The 15,881-nt window shown below is 34.6% G+C and overlaps 1 protein-coding gene across 1 annotated transcript; it reads left to right on the top strand.

Annotated features, from left to right (window-relative positions):
* The first annotated feature begins 4,382 nt into the window (after positions 1 to 4,382).
* On the top strand, positions 4,383 to 6,133 carry LOC131076235 (cytochrome P450 750A1-like). The gene is made up of 2 exons (XM_058013310.2): positions 4,383 to 5,342; positions 5,440 to 6,133. Exons 1-2 carry the CDS (start codon positions 4,383 to 4,385, stop codon positions 6,049 to 6,051), a joined length of 1,572 nt encoding a protein of 523 aa, XP_057869293.2. The 3' UTR covers positions 6,052 to 6,133.
* Positions 6,134 to 15,881: the final 9,748 nt, after the last annotated feature.

Consider the following 15,881-nt stretch of genomic DNA (forward strand, 5'->3'; position numbering starts at 1 on the left):
GAAGTGTGTATCTTCTTTTTGTTTCTCTATTTTGGTCAATGGATCAGTATGTGGCTACTTCAAAGCCACCAACGATTTGAGATAGGGGGATCATTTGTCTCCCTCCCTGTTTGTCCTCATGGTAGAAGTGCTAGGAAGAAACATCAAGAGGTAATGTAACTTGGGGTCTTGGAAAGGTATCAGTGTGCACAAAGATTTGCCTCTTGTCTCTCACTCCCAATTTGTTGATGACACTATTTTATTTGGAGAGGCTTCGGAAGATGAATTAAGGGCTATCAAATGTACTTTGGAAGAGTATGAGGAAGGCTCTGGTCAAAGCATGAATAGGACCAAATCACAAGTTTTCTTTGTCAATGTCAATAAAAGACAACAAGAAAAAGTTGCAAACATTCTAGGATATCAGATTGGAGAATTCCCTTTGAAATACCTAGGCATTCCTCTTTTCATTGGCAAAAACTATAAAAATATGTGGGAAGACATTATCAACAATTGCCAAGCCAAATCAGCATTGTGGAAAAATAAATGGCTATCGTAAGCAGGCAAAATTCACATGATCAAATATGTATTATAAGCAGTTCCTATAATCTATATGTATTGTTTCAGATTATCTATTAGGGCAGCAAGAGCATTGGACGGACTCCTTAAGAAATTTCTTTGGGAAGGTTCTAAGAAGTTTAAGTGAATCCCTCTCATCAATTGGGATACAGCATGTCTTGTTAAGGAGGACGAAGGACCTAGATTAAGGAAAATGGATCTTAAAAACTTGGCATTAGGTGTGGATTTGTCTTGAAAGATGTACAAATTCCCTTAGAAGCCCTAGTGTAGAATTATTTCTCACAAATATCTAGATTCTAGAGCTCCAGAGAGGATATTCATAATTGCTAATGTCGAGTTGGGATCTCCTATTTGGAATTTTATTTGGGAGAGCGGGAGGCTTATCATGGAGCATTTTCATGGAGAATCGGTAATGGAAGGAAAGCAAGTTTTTGGTGGGACTCCTGGAATGGATATGTGGCCATCTTAGAACTCATTGTAGATAAGGAGTGGATTTAGTCAGTTGAATAGTTTATAGGAAGGTCAATAGAAAATTATATGGATCCTATAGTCAAGCATAATCAAGAAGTCCTTTGGAAGAAGGTCGGGTCATGGAATAAGGATAACCAAGCTTTGTTGGAAGAAATTCTTAGTAGCAAAAAATTAATCTTTTTTGATGATGATGACTCATTGATATGGAGTGCAGCCAAGTCGGGTGAATACAAGGCAAATTTGGGATATGCTTCTCAGAGAAAAAGATTGGTTTATGTGAATTGGCCATCATTACTCTGCTGGAACAAAAGAATTCTTCTAAAAGCAGGTGCATTTCTTTGGATCACTGTCCATGGGAGAATTTTAACTGGGGACAGACTGAGGACCATTGGTATCTCGGGTCCAAGCATATGCATTTTATGTAAAAACGAAGAGGAATCGGCAGAACATCTGCTCTATTGGTGTCCGGCTGCTTCAGCATATTGGGTGTAGCTGATGGACATACTTCAATGGCAATCAGTCAAGAATCAAAATCTGAAAGACTTCCTTCTCTCATGGCCAATTCATAGTAGAAATTCGAAATGGGGTGACCTTTGGATTATAGGGCAATCTATGGTAGTGTGGCACTTATGGAAAGAAAGAAATAGAAGGATTTTTAATGAAGAGGAGCTTAGTTTGGGGGACATCATTTACAAACTGAAAATGGGTATTGTGGAGGTGGTTTTGGTTAAGTTCAAAGAAAAGAAGGTTAAGATGTTTTTAGCCTGGGACAGAGACATGGAGAAGATATGGGAGTTGAAGGACAAATTAGGTTGTACTATTGTTGATAGAAGGAACAGATGGAAAGAGGTTATTTGGGATCCGCCCCCGGATGGTTGGTCTAAGCTGAAATTTGACAGAGCTAGTAGAGGGAACCCAAGGAAAGCTAGGTTAGGTATGGGGCAATTATAAGAAATGAAGCAGGTGTTATGAAATATGCCATCTCAGGACCCTTCGGGATGGCCTCTAACAATGAGGCAGAATTGAAAGCTCTAGAATCAAGTTTGAAACTGTGTGTGGACAAGGGGATTTCAAAAGTGATCATTGAAGGGGATTCGCAGGTGATTATAAATGGGATAAGTTGGTTGAGGTTTATCAATTGGAGACTAGCCTCCTGGATGTCATGAATTGCAGAATTGTTGAATAATTTGACAACATTCAAAATTTAGCATATACTTTGAGAAGGGAATAAGTCAGCAGACTGGTTGGTGAATGCAGGCATTGACAGTGGAGAAGTGAAAACAATTATTGAGGGAGATTATATCCATAACACATTCAAGGAAATTCTTGAGATAGACAAGTCAAGAAACAACCGTACAACAATAAGGTAGTGGATCCATGTAACAGAGGACATATGGAAGTGTGGTCGATATCGCTTGCTCAGGTTTAGCACTTCCCAAAGAAACCTCACGGATGGGTCAAGATCAGATTTGAATTTCATCGAGATTTCTACAGAAAAGGACAAGAGGAAAGCTATTTTAGATGGACTTGCTCAGAACGTATGAGAGTGGATGAATAAGGTTGCCGATGACTTGAAAAATCATGTCAGGGGTTTGTTCATGTGCAAAGGAGAACTGAGCGACCGGAATGGTAGAAGAATTCCCCAGAATAATCTAGAATACACTCATGCCTTTTATCCAAGCTGATCCCCCCTATTGTTCATAGCAGAAAATCATAAAAGGTGCAAAAGATACCAGGTAGGCTTTCGAGTTTTTTCTTCAGTCAGCAAAATGGTTTACTATTTTGGAGTGGCCTGCAAGTGTCGAGATGAGACTACTCGGGTTCAACATAGAAGACTCTTTAATTCTGATGAAAGAAATTTTATTGCCATTCAGAGTATGGTCGAAACAACTTTGGGAATAGGGGTTCATCTCTGTGATGGTCAAGTGTATGAGACTGTTGTATTCTCATTGGTCGATATCTTAGACTCAAAGGAGGTTTGTATTCAGAGGATAGTCGGCTTCATATGTGCAGGTGATGGACAAGATGTGGCAAATGCTATTCTGGATCTAGAGGATGACCAATGGGCTAGTTTCTTGAAGTTATACTTTAATCCAGATAATTTTTTATCCTCTAACTCTGAAGAGGACACAGAGTCTGAGGAGGCTGAGTCAGAGGACGAGGAGTCTAAGCGGGCAAAGGTAGAAAACAGAGGAAAAGGAATGTCATAGAGGAAGTCTAGGAGATTTATAGTGTGGGAGTTCTTAACGGCAACTTGGATCCTTTCCAAATATTGTTGGAGTCTGAAGACAATTGGCTTTCAAAATTTTCAGTGGAGACGGTGTTGGGTTTTGGAAATAACCTGGCTATTATTCTAAAATATATATAGGGTGGAATGTTCTTTTGTAAATGGGTGCTAATCATATGGGTTTATGTTTTTGCAATGGGCTTTTGTGTTTGCATTGGTAGTTTTTAAGGGTGATGATAGGAGTACCAGTGAGTGTATTGGATGTGAATAGGTAATGTTAGTGTGGTTTAGATAGTGGGTAGGGAGGATTGAGGGGCTGGATTTTTCTTTGTAATTCACAGTCGGGAAGTATTTGATGATCATTTAGTAAGGCTTTTTATCAATATAGGGAGTTATCCCCATAAAGATAGTGCTTGCCAAAACAAAACAAAAAAGCTCTCCCATGTTCTCTAGCTGCCTACTCCTATAATTAATAAGACAAAATCTCATATGAATTGATGTTATCAAATTGAAGTCTATACCTTTGAAATTTGTAATCATGGTCAATAATATGTATAAAGTCGATAAACCAAAATAAATTAAATACTGCCACTAAATGATAGTGTTAAATAGAAAATTTATTTGGTAGAGAAAAGCCAATCAATCCCCAAGAAAAAAATGTATTAAGAGGAACATTCTTGTGACTAAAGCTATTCAAAGCACATGTTCTTGACAATAATATGTATAAAGTTGATAAACCAAAATAAATAAAATACTACCACTAAATGATAGTGTTAAATAAAAAAATTATTTGGTGGAGAAAAGTCAGTCAAACCCGAAGAAAAAAGCTGTCCAAAATACATGTTCTTGACAATAATATACCAAAATAAATAAAATACTACCACTAAATGATAGTGTGAAATAGAAAATTATTTATTTGGTACCAAAAAAATCATTCAAACTGAAGGAAAAAATGTATTAAAGAAAGGAACGTGCCTTTCACGTGTTCTTGACAATCTGATATTCAGCTGAAGAAAAAACAAGGCAAAAGAGATGCCAACAAAATTGGAGACGCAGAATGAATTTTCCACATCTTTGCTCGGTTATAAATTAGAGAACACAGAAAAACTTTCCTACATATTTGCTCAATATGGCTTCTATGGGCTTTCCTGAACCTTTGGACTCAATAAATATAATAAGAGAGTGTGCTTATGCTCCAGCAACAGCTACACTGTGTTCACTCATAATTTTCTTGTGGGTTTTGCACAGATTTAGTGTGAAAAGGAAGAATACATTGGGATCGAGATTGCCCCGAGGACCGTTTGCATGGCCCATTATTGGAAATCTGAACCAGCTGAAAAGGCTTCCTCATCGTGATCTTCATGAACTTAGTAAGAAATATGGGCCCATTATGATGTTGAAATTGGGCTCTGTTCGCACTGTTTTGGTTTCTTCTTCTGCCATGGCAAAAGAGTTCTTGAAAACCCACGATAAGGTTTTTGCCAGCCGACCTGTTTCTGCTGTAGGAAAATACATTGGCTATAATAGCAAGGATCTGATTTTTGTACCTCACGGGGCTTATTGGAGACACATGAGAAAGCTGTGCGTGGTGGAATTGCTGAATACCAAAAGGATCGATTCCTTCAGATGTGTACGAGAGCAAGAAATGCTTCTCACTGTTCGTTCAATGTGGGAGATGTCTGGGAAGGGTGGGAAGCTTGTTAATCTCACCATGTTCTTTTCATCGTTTTCGCAGGCAGTCATGTGGCGAATCCTTTCGGGAACCAAAATTTCATTTCACGGTGACGCTCATGGCGAAGAGATAAAGAAGATGGTATCAGAGGTGACAGCTGTAGTAGGGAGTATCAATATCGGGGACTTCATTCCTTACTTAGGCTGGCTGGACTTGCAAGGAGTAGAGCGGCGCATGAAAAAAGTACACAACTCCATGGACCAAGTGATTAGTAAAATAATAGAGGAGCACCAGCAGCGCAGGAGGGAGTTCCACAAGGAGCATGAGCAGCAGCCTGACATCATTGACGTGCTCTTGGAAATGGAGAGTCTCGATGGAATGCCAATCACAAAGGAAAACATTAAAGCCATTGTTTTTGTACGTATTCACTTCTTATTTATAATAAACTTCCCATTATTGATTTCTTTTTGGTTTTAACTGGCATTTAAAGAAAAAAATTGTATAAATTTTCCAGGATATGTTCGTGGCTGGAACTGAAACGACGTCTACTACGTTAGAATGGGCAATGAGTGAGATTCTTAGAAACCCTAGCGTGGCCAAGAAAATGCAAGAGGAAATAGAATCAGTGGTCGGCAGAGAGAGGGCTGTAAGTGAGCGTGACATAGGAAGCATGGAGTACGTGCAGTGTGTGGTGAAGGAGACACTGAGGTTATATCCGGCGTTACCCTTGCTTCTTCCGCACGAATCCACACAAGATTGTGCAGTTGGGGGATACTTCATTCCTGAGAGAAGCAGGCTCATCGTCAATGCTTGGGCTATTGGAAGAGACCCATCCTTGTGGGAAGATCCTCTGGAATTCAAGCCAGAGAGATTTATGGGTAAAAAAGTTGATGTTGTGAGAGACAAGGATTATTTTGATATGTTGCCATTTGGAGCAGGAAGGAGAGGATGTCCAGGCGCAGCCATGGCTGATGTAACCATGAACCTTGTTTTGGCTCAGCTCGTTCATTACTTTGAATGGAGCGTGGAAGGAGATCTGGATATGACGGAAGTCTTTGGAGTCACCACGCCCAGGAGTGTTCACCTTCTCGCTCGTCCTGCCTTAAGGCTACCTACCTGCCCTTGAATTTAAGTAGAGTGCTTCAATATTAGTGATAGTAGCTATATAAGCTGTTCATGCCCTCCAGTGAGAAGATTCCATCTTCATACTCTTGTGGCCTAAATAAGTGTATGATTTCCTCATACTCTTGTGGCCTAAATATGTGTATGATTTCTTTTTAGTATACATAATTATGAATCTTTGCTATTTAGTTGTTTAAAATATTATGGAGCTATTCTTGTTGTTGTTAAAGTTATTTTCAAATCTTGTATTTATTTCAGGAATTAAGATCATATATTTTGTTTATTAATAGAAATATTATCTTTGTAATTATTGATAGATTTTTTTTATTTTTTATAATTTAAAATTGGCATACAATTTTTTCAATTTTTTAAGTCAATGGGTCTTTGGTCAAAAATAGATGAGGCCAAGGAGGCTCTTAGTTGAAGAAGTTCAGCTTAAAAGCTTGTGCTCCTGTATTGAGTAGCAAAAACGAATTTGTTAACAAACCTCCATAAAAAATGACATTCAATTTGAAAATAATAAAAAATATATATTTAAATATTAAAATTCTGATGAAGAATAAATTGCATTTCTATAATATAGAGAGCTTCCTTTAAAAATCCTTCTTTTTTTATTTAATTGAATTTAAATTAAATTCATTACCTTATATCATTTTTATTATTTATAGTCGAATTTTTTTTATCAATAAAAATACTATATTTGTAATTACTGTTAGAATTTTTTTTAATTTTCATAATTTATAAACGTCATTCTTTTAAAACCAAGAAATATCATTCTTATTTCATGTATAACTAAATAATGGACACTAAAAAATCCTGGACTTGGGCTATTAGAAGAAACCCATCCTTGTGGGAAGATCATCTAGAATTCAATTCAGGGATATTTTATGGGCAAAAATGTTGATATTGTGAGAGACAAAGAGTTGCTTGATAAAGAGAGGGTGTCTAGGTGTAGCCATGGATGATGTAACATTAACCTTATTTTGGCTTAACTCATTCATTTCTTTAAGTGGAGCATGGAAGGGGATTTGTATATGATGGAACTCTTTAAAGCCACCACATCTAGGAGGGTGAAGCTTCTCCATCCTGAATTAAGGCTATCTGCCAACCCTTAAATTTAAGTAGAGTTCTTCAATAGTTCATAATACTTATACTACTTATATAAGGTCTTTATACCCTTATATAATCTCTTTGTACCCTTTATTCATGCTCTTGTGACCTAATATACATGATTTTAGTTTTATATAGATAATTATGAAGATTTTGTATTTATTTGTTTAATATATTATTATATAAAAGGAGTTGAGTCTAAACTTAATAATAAAATATAGAGTTACAAGACAACCAAGTAGCAAAAGAGGTTGTAACATAAGGTCTAAAATATATAGAGATAGGAGATTGCATTTCTCAATTCAAACAATGGTAGCTAGCAACAAAATACATTGCTTACAACACCATGTAAGAAGAATTATAAATTGTGCATAAACCTGTGGATTATATTTTATGATTGACCTAGCTTCAACATCCTCCAACCAAGTATTAGCCCTAGCTTCAACTTCAGTCGCTGCCTCAAACCGATTAATTTTCCTTATTGTATGTTGTGAGATAAAATGTACCAACAATTTGTAATACTCTTGGAGCCCAAAATTGTTTTTAGACCATTGATTTCCATTGAGGTTGACAATTAAAAAGCAATTTCAAACCCCATGAGCTTTACAACTTGTCAGTACAATCCTAAAGTAACTAATAATTATGATATATTATTGGCAAATTAATTTAGAATTCTACAATAAATTATAAAATTTTAGTGAATCTAACCTAATTGTGTATCAAATATTGTGGCAAATGTTTGAGTTTAAAAATTTAACAAAATAAATTCTCTAGCAATTTAAATAAGGCTAAAATAAAGTTTTGTAAAAATGTGGTGATTTAGGTCACATTAAAACTTGAACTATTTGCCAAATTTCAAAAAATAGCCAATTGGTGAATATTACCAACTAAAAAAATCATTGGCCCCCATCCCAAGGTTTACTAGAGAATAAATGATAACCTTTAATGGCATCATTTATTGTTTATCCTAAAATGTATTCTACTTTGAAAAACTCAACCACAATAAGCAATTGGGATTCATAAGATTACAACAAATTCATACAATTTGATAGAAAGACAAAAATTACCTAATTGTTTAAAATAGTATTGGATTTATTATTGATGTTAAAGTTATATTTATTAATTATTTATGGGCTAACGTTGTTTATAAATAAAAGTATCATATTTTTAATTTCAAACTCATATAGCTATCTTATATACATCTATCTAATAAATGTTAAGATATCAATTTGAAGCTATTTTATTTACATAAAACACCTATCCAATAAATGTCTAGAGATATCAATTTGAAGAATTTTATTTACATAAAAGTTATTTATTTTACTTGGGAACTATTTTATTTACTACATACAATTACACATAAATTATGTTTCATTTATTTTAAAAATATTTTATTTATTATTAAATATTACCATTTTAATATGTAAGTGACTTTCAAATTTTAGATAGAAGATAAGAGTTTTTTACATGTTCATGCCATTACATTTCACAATTTGTTATCATTATAGAATACCTCTCAACATTAATAATATTTAGGAATCAAGTATATTAGTTAATTAATTGAGAATTAATTAACTAATTTGGATTAGAAGAATATTTAGGATATGGGCTAAAGTGGAATTTGATTTATTAAAATAAATCAAACCTTTGGAAGGACAAAGAAGCTAACATAGTTAATAAAATTAACCATGTTACAAAGGATAATTAATTAAATAAAATTTAATTAATTTTAGGTGTCTACACTTTACCCCTCTTTGACATAGTGTTGTGAAACAACATTAGATCAAAGAAAAAAGGATGCCCCAGCAAGGATGGGGAGAGAAATATAGAAGGGTGATGCTCCCTCAAGAACTTGGGATGAAAAATGAAATTTTCAAGGCAACATCTTGAAAATAGAAGAAAAATTTAGAGGAGAAGGTTTAAGAGATGGGCCAATAGGGTTAGTGGAATAAGTGATGAAAAATGATGAGTGAAATGTGAATGGTAGATGGGAGAAGGGGGAAAGTTAAGGCTACATATCTAGGCTATGGGGGGGCATGGAAGGTTATTTGCACACTCTCAATTATCATAATGAAGGAGCCCATAGAGAAGGAGAGCAACCATGGTGAACATTCCATGACACAATGAGGGGAGTGGGTGAGACAATACTAGCGGCCACCAAAGTACGGGGATTTGGTAAGTAAACTATAAAACTTGTGTTCTTTTAGGGTAGGGATTTTTAGCGGCCACTGAAGTATGGGGATCTGGTAAGTAAACTATAAAACTTGTGTTCTTTTAGGGTAGGGATTTTTATTAGTAATAAATGAGGGGAAAATGAAGTGGGGCACAAATATTGATCAACATTTCAGCATCTGCATCCTTCACACAATGCATGCACCTAAGAAATGATACATGTGAAGGCATTGTGATGCAGGCACATGCAGTGCAATGCATGTGCAAGCACTAGTCTAGCAATCAATATCGGCATCTAGGTGGGAAAGGGTTAGAGGAGGGAAAGGATTGAGGAATGGTTTCTCTATCGTTTGGCATAGGCGCTTGAAAAATGGTGTCTACGCCTTGATTTCAATATCTATGTTATTCAGCGTAGGCATGTGGAAAATGGTGTCTCTGCTAAAAGGGTGAAATGGACTAGAAATGATAAAAGATAGGCAGAAAAGGGTATGCCCTGACTATCGCAAATAGAAGGGGACAGGTTAGACTTAGAAGAAAAAGAAGTTGACTTAGATGTGGATAATATATGGGATTTGTTCTTTGATGGATCTAGATGTCAAACTAGCTCTAGTGTTTGTTTCATATTCGTACCTCCTTTAAGAAAGTCAATTCTTCTATCCTATCATCTTTGTTGGGTGAAAATTTTGTCAACTCGAGAGAGCTTACAATATGTGGGTTTCACCATAGTACATGAGACAATATCTCTCAGAAGGCAAGATATGGTCCCTCCTACTTATAAGGGAAGGCTCCCCCTTTGCACTACAAACTATATCCTAACTTTACAATAATCCAAGATGATACAATTACTTTACTCTCTTTTTTCAGAGTAATTATTAACCAAATTCTCTATTTAGAATGGATTTTCTTTCCTAAGGTTGAAAACACTTCTTATTTGCAGGGATATAAAATATATACTAACTTAGAAGCAAAGTGTCCATAAGAGTACAAAGCATCTCATTACTTCTTTTTTCTAAAAATACATTTTTGAAGGGAAAGTAATAATAAAGCTCAAAGTCTTCTTTCTATCACTATTTAATCAACCTTTACAAACAGATGACTCTTTCTTACAATAAACTTTCAAATACAACCAAGAAGCTCATGGGCCAAAGCATGGAGTTGTGTCACACTTTGGGCCAATAGAGGGTAGTCTGGTCGGGCTACCCCTGAGCCGTGTGGTGCCATGTGGCACTGAAATGGTGTCAAGAGTCTGATTGGACTGAGTTCAGTCGGATTCAGTTCAGCCAGACTCCCTTAGTTCAAATGGTGCCATCCAAAAAATAAAAATAAAAAAAATTTAATGTTAGAACTAAGGGTAGTCAGTCCAGTCAGACTATCCTATGTGTCATGTAATGTGGCACATAAAAGGTGAAAAACTCTACATTTCTGAAACTTTTCATTTCTGCTCAATTTTTCTTCAAGCAGAATATTTTTTTACAAAAATCAAAAAATACCCTTTTTTAGAGCTTGAAGTCACGAATCTAGAGATATAATTTTTTTAGCATTTTGATTCATTTTAATATTTTTTATTGATTAAACATTGCGAGTAGCTTTTTAAAGTTCAAAAAGAGGTTTATTAGAAATTAAAATATATATGTTAAATGATATTTAAAAATATATTTTTCACTAGGTGAGAGAATCTTCTCAAAAAGGGTATTTTTTTTTTTGGTTAATGATAAATTTAGTAGTCAAAAGATGACATTGAATGAAGACTATCAAAATTTAGCTATGTTGGACTTCAAAATATTATAACGAGAAAAATATACATCAAAATTAATTTTTATTTTTTTTAACACTACATATATATGCTTTATTTGGAAAAAAAATTAAGTCCATTTTCATTTTTTTTCGTGGCACCGAATAGAACCCCTAATTTTTGGCATTTTTCAACAATGAAAAATTTGTCTTTACATCTATTTCATTCATAAATTTCTTTTTAAAGACATAAATTTCATTCATATTTCTATATTTGATCAGTTTACATCATTTCAATATTCAATTTAAAAATGTCACTTTTATGCGATCAAAGTTAAACAGTTTTAGTTGTGTTGTTCGGTTCCTTTATAAAAGTGTGACACAACATTGTGTTTTCACCCTCATGAAATCTCAAAGACTTTCTATGACTTCCTATAAGGTTTCCAGAACAAAGATGAAATATGTGTAGCTCAAATACTTCAACATACACTTCACCTTAAATGCACAAATGTAGAAGGTAAAAACAACACAAAGACTACAAGTTATCTCATTACTTGAGCATGAAACATTAGCTTCAAATGTGATAAGTAGCTCAAAGACTACAAGATCAAGTTTGACAATATATCATTAATTATAAACACAATAAGCAGGTCAAAGACTACAAGATTGAGTTTAAATCTCTTTCAAATAATACTACAATACTCACAATCAACTCTCAATAATGTTGTCACATTACAACTTATTCCAACACAAAGATTGAAAGCAACTTGTCTCTTTCATTGATTGCAATTTGATTTACATCGAAAAACAAATTTTTAGAGTGCTTCCCAAACTGGCAGAGTTTTGTTGCATTGCCTAAAACATTAAAAATCAGCCCCCAAAAGATGGAAAAAATCCCCATCCAAAGAAGATCCTTATTACAATAAAAACCCTCCTATATGTAGAGGAGAGGTGCAGCATCAAACTAGGAAAGTTACTACTAATTTATGACTAATTCAAAGGTAGAGTCCTATTTGACTTGGGACACGTGCAATCCTACATGTGTACTAGTGCATACATAAAATGACCATTGAGGTGTCAAAATATTATTATAAAATGACACTTGAAGTGTCCATTAAAATTACAAAATTCCACTCCAGTAGATATACATAAAAATAACTAAGCGTCTAGAGACACAACTTTATTGTGATCATCCTTCTTCAGAAAATATTTGTATTGTTTCCAGGTAGGCTATATTTCATATTCATTTGTTGTTCGCAATGTTTGACGCCACTAAGGATGAGAGAAAGAGTGGATAGGAGTCTTCCTTCTTGAACTTCATTGCCTTTTCCTTGGAGATGATCTTGACATCTGTACAAGGATGACATTGTAGCTTTAGGAAAACATCAGCAATTGTAAGCAACAATCGCCAACTATCTCGATCATTTGTACTGAGTTGGATCATGCATTATGTTGGAGCTCAAAATTATTGGTTGCTAAACCCTAAAGGTATGCCAAGCCTTATGTTTAGGCTCAACTTTCAATTTTGGCCAACTGATGGAATAAATCAATGTGATTGTATTTCCCTACTCTTCAGGTTCTGCTAAACCTATGTGAGTGCACCTTCCAATTAAGCAAATTTGATCTTCTTTTATTCTATCTTCTATCTCTATCTCAGAATGGCATGAACTTCTGGAATAGATCAATTTTACTTCTAACCCTACTCCTATCTCCTACTTGTATAAAACTGAAAATGAAATATAATTAACTGCTTTTCTTTAGATTATAAGTATATGATTCTGATCAATGCCTTCTTCACCTATTGGGTTCAGAGTCTTATGAATTTCTTTCCCTATATTCTCCTTGTTAGACAGTTCTTAAAACCATCCACTGTTATTAATGATTAGATCTTACTATCACATTTATCATATAAGCAATTCTAATCTTCCCTCATACAATAATCAATCCAAGTTCATGTAAATTATCTTGTTCATGAACTGAAAATAATAAGATAACCACAATATGCAGAAAAAACTTCTCAACAGTCTTTGATTTTGTCAGCATCAAAATAACAAGCTCGATTCGAAAAGTACTCCACAATAATTCTTAACACAGAATAGAAACATAAAGCAAGCTGGTATTGTATTCCTTATCAAAGATATCATAATAATATATTGCAATATTTTTGTATATTAATCCTCTCCCTTTCCCTAATCTTATCTTACATATATACATTATAATTTTAGGGTTGTGACCCTTCACTTTGTCCAGTGCAACTTTACGTTTAATTAACCATGATTAAAATATTTAATTTTAATCACTTGAATCTTCACACTTTAAAATAATAACACTCCTCCTACACTCAATCTTCATGCTTGTACTTTTATTAAGAATAATATTTCCACATGAAAACAACTCCAAGATGTTAATACTTTTTTATTCACTCTTGTGAAAAATGCTACTTCTAAGTGAAATAGCTTATACTTTCACTCGCAGATATTCATATGCATCTCCCATAAAATATTTAATTGTTTACCTTTTGATTCCCATGAGATAACTTTAATTTGATGAAAAATAACATATGTAATACCTTAGTGATAAAAATTAAATCCCTTTTGGCCTCCTCCAATGTAGATCATTAATTTTGTTATCCTCCATGTTCAACTTGTTGGTAAAAATAAGTCTCCTTCATTTGTAATAGGCAATTGCAGATTCACCAGATGGTTATTTTTTTGGAAAAATTTTCACTTTGAAGAAATATATTTTCCCTTGCACACTTCACCTCAAACCTTATTACTAGAAATAACTATTTCACATATTTAGTGAAATACTTGATCTTCTTTAACTGGGTAGAGTAACCTCTTTTATGAATGGATGCTCCTTGATTTCGGTAAAATCTCACTTGCCCACGATCCTTTCACTCACAAATAGAAATATTCATGAGTTAATCAAAAAAATTATTTTGTTGAATCATTTTGGAGAGTCGTCAATTTCAAGGTTTTTTGATGTTTCCTTTAAACCACTTTATATATATCCCGGATCATTTGACAATATTTCCTCAATTACAGATCCCTTTGTTTTTTTTAACTTCTCAATGAATCTATTTAGGGCATTTTTTATCATTATCGTAAACCAAGAGATGAAATGATTTCAAGGAACAACTCGTGTTATGTCTCCATAATATTGGAACATTTATAATTGTAGTATGTTTGCTGCACCTTGATGTATTTCAATATACTGTTGGGTTCCCTTATTGCCATCGTGGTTTATAAAACCTCCTTTTAAATTCATATTTTGCTATGACTATAGTTTATAAGACTTTATTCATTTTAGGTAACCCTACTTTAGTATTCCCATTTCAGTGCTGGTCGAGAAAATGCTAGCAAGGATTATGGAATATGGCTTGCATGTGTTTGAAATTTTCTAAAGCCTCTTATTGAACTCACTGTGCATATCCTATAAATGCCACTTTATGAGATCACATTTATTTAAAGCACGATGTCAAATCTATGAGACCACATTTCATTGAAACATCTTTGTCAATCAATTCGCATGTTGTGTTTATGCTTCTGCATTTTTAACACATTCTTATTTTGTTGTTGGCAATTTAACAAAATAATTCTTGTAAATTCATTTTTGTGTATAAGCAAAATATTTACCTTTGTGAGAGATGAAGTTGGGTCCTCCTGTGTCATTATTGGCATTAATTTGCCTTACTATTCATGTCTTTTATTAATGAACTTGTAACAATAATAACCTCATCAGATGATCAAATAAACCATTCTTCTCCACAAATTGGAAAAGCTTGATGTCAACAAGGAAAACTTCAATAACTTTGTGAAAGTGCTCTCCCTGGTTAATCAAATACAAAAACTATGTTCACAGTGTCTCAGAAAAGGGCTATTTGAAAGACTTCCAATGTTTTTCACTTTGGGAAACACTAAATTTTGCCAAAAAGTTAGGGTTCCAACACATTACATATGCCAAATTTGGTATCATTAGGGTTTCCAAAACCCCTATTGTATCATGGTAGAACAAGTGTAAATCAGATCTACAACCCTGATTTATGTGTGTACAATTGGTCTAATTCAGGTTCATGGGCCCGAATTACACTTATGACTAAGTGTGGCTCAAAGGTGCAGTTTGGGTTCATACACTCGAACTACAGTTGGAATAAAGGCTAGGTGTCATTCGTACCTATGGACCCAAACTACACCTAGGCAAAAACATGTGATTGGTGTAAATCGGACCTATAGGTCCAAACTACACCTAATTCAGTGCATATCAAAACCAAGTGTAAGTCAAACCTACAGGTTCGATCTACACCTAAGTGGAAGGATCAAAGTGTATGGCGGGTTTATAAACCCGCCATACACTTGAAAAGGGTAAAACTCAAATCATGGTGTAAGACGGATTTGTAAACTTGCCATACACAATGGCAACCAATGATGGTGTAAGGCAGATTTGTAAACTTGCCATACACTTTGGTTATGGCAACAAAGGATTGCAAAGTGTTTGGCGGGATCGTAGACCTGCCATGTACCAAGCCATGGCTTTATGTGCATGGCGGGCCTACAACCCTGCCACACACTGCCCACACAAGGAAAGGCAAGATAAATGGAGGTGGAGTGCGGGTTTGTAGACCCTAACTCCACCATGGTTTGGTGTAGCTTGAGTTTACAAACCCAAACTCCACCATGGTTTAACTTTCAAAGAAAATACTATGTAGTTCGGGTCTACAAATCCAAACTGCACCTATGTGCTAAGGGTAAGACATGGAGGTGTAAATCGGGTTTATGATCCCGATTTGAACCTAGAGCCCAAAATGGTGTAAATCGGGTT

Source organism: Cryptomeria japonica, unplaced genomic scaffold (assembly GCF_030272615.1).
Source record: "Cryptomeria japonica unplaced genomic scaffold, Sugi_1.0 HiC_scaffold_171, whole genome shotgun sequence".
Lineage (NCBI taxonomy): Eukaryota > Viridiplantae > Streptophyta > Pinopsida > Cupressales > Cupressaceae > Cryptomeria > Cryptomeria japonica.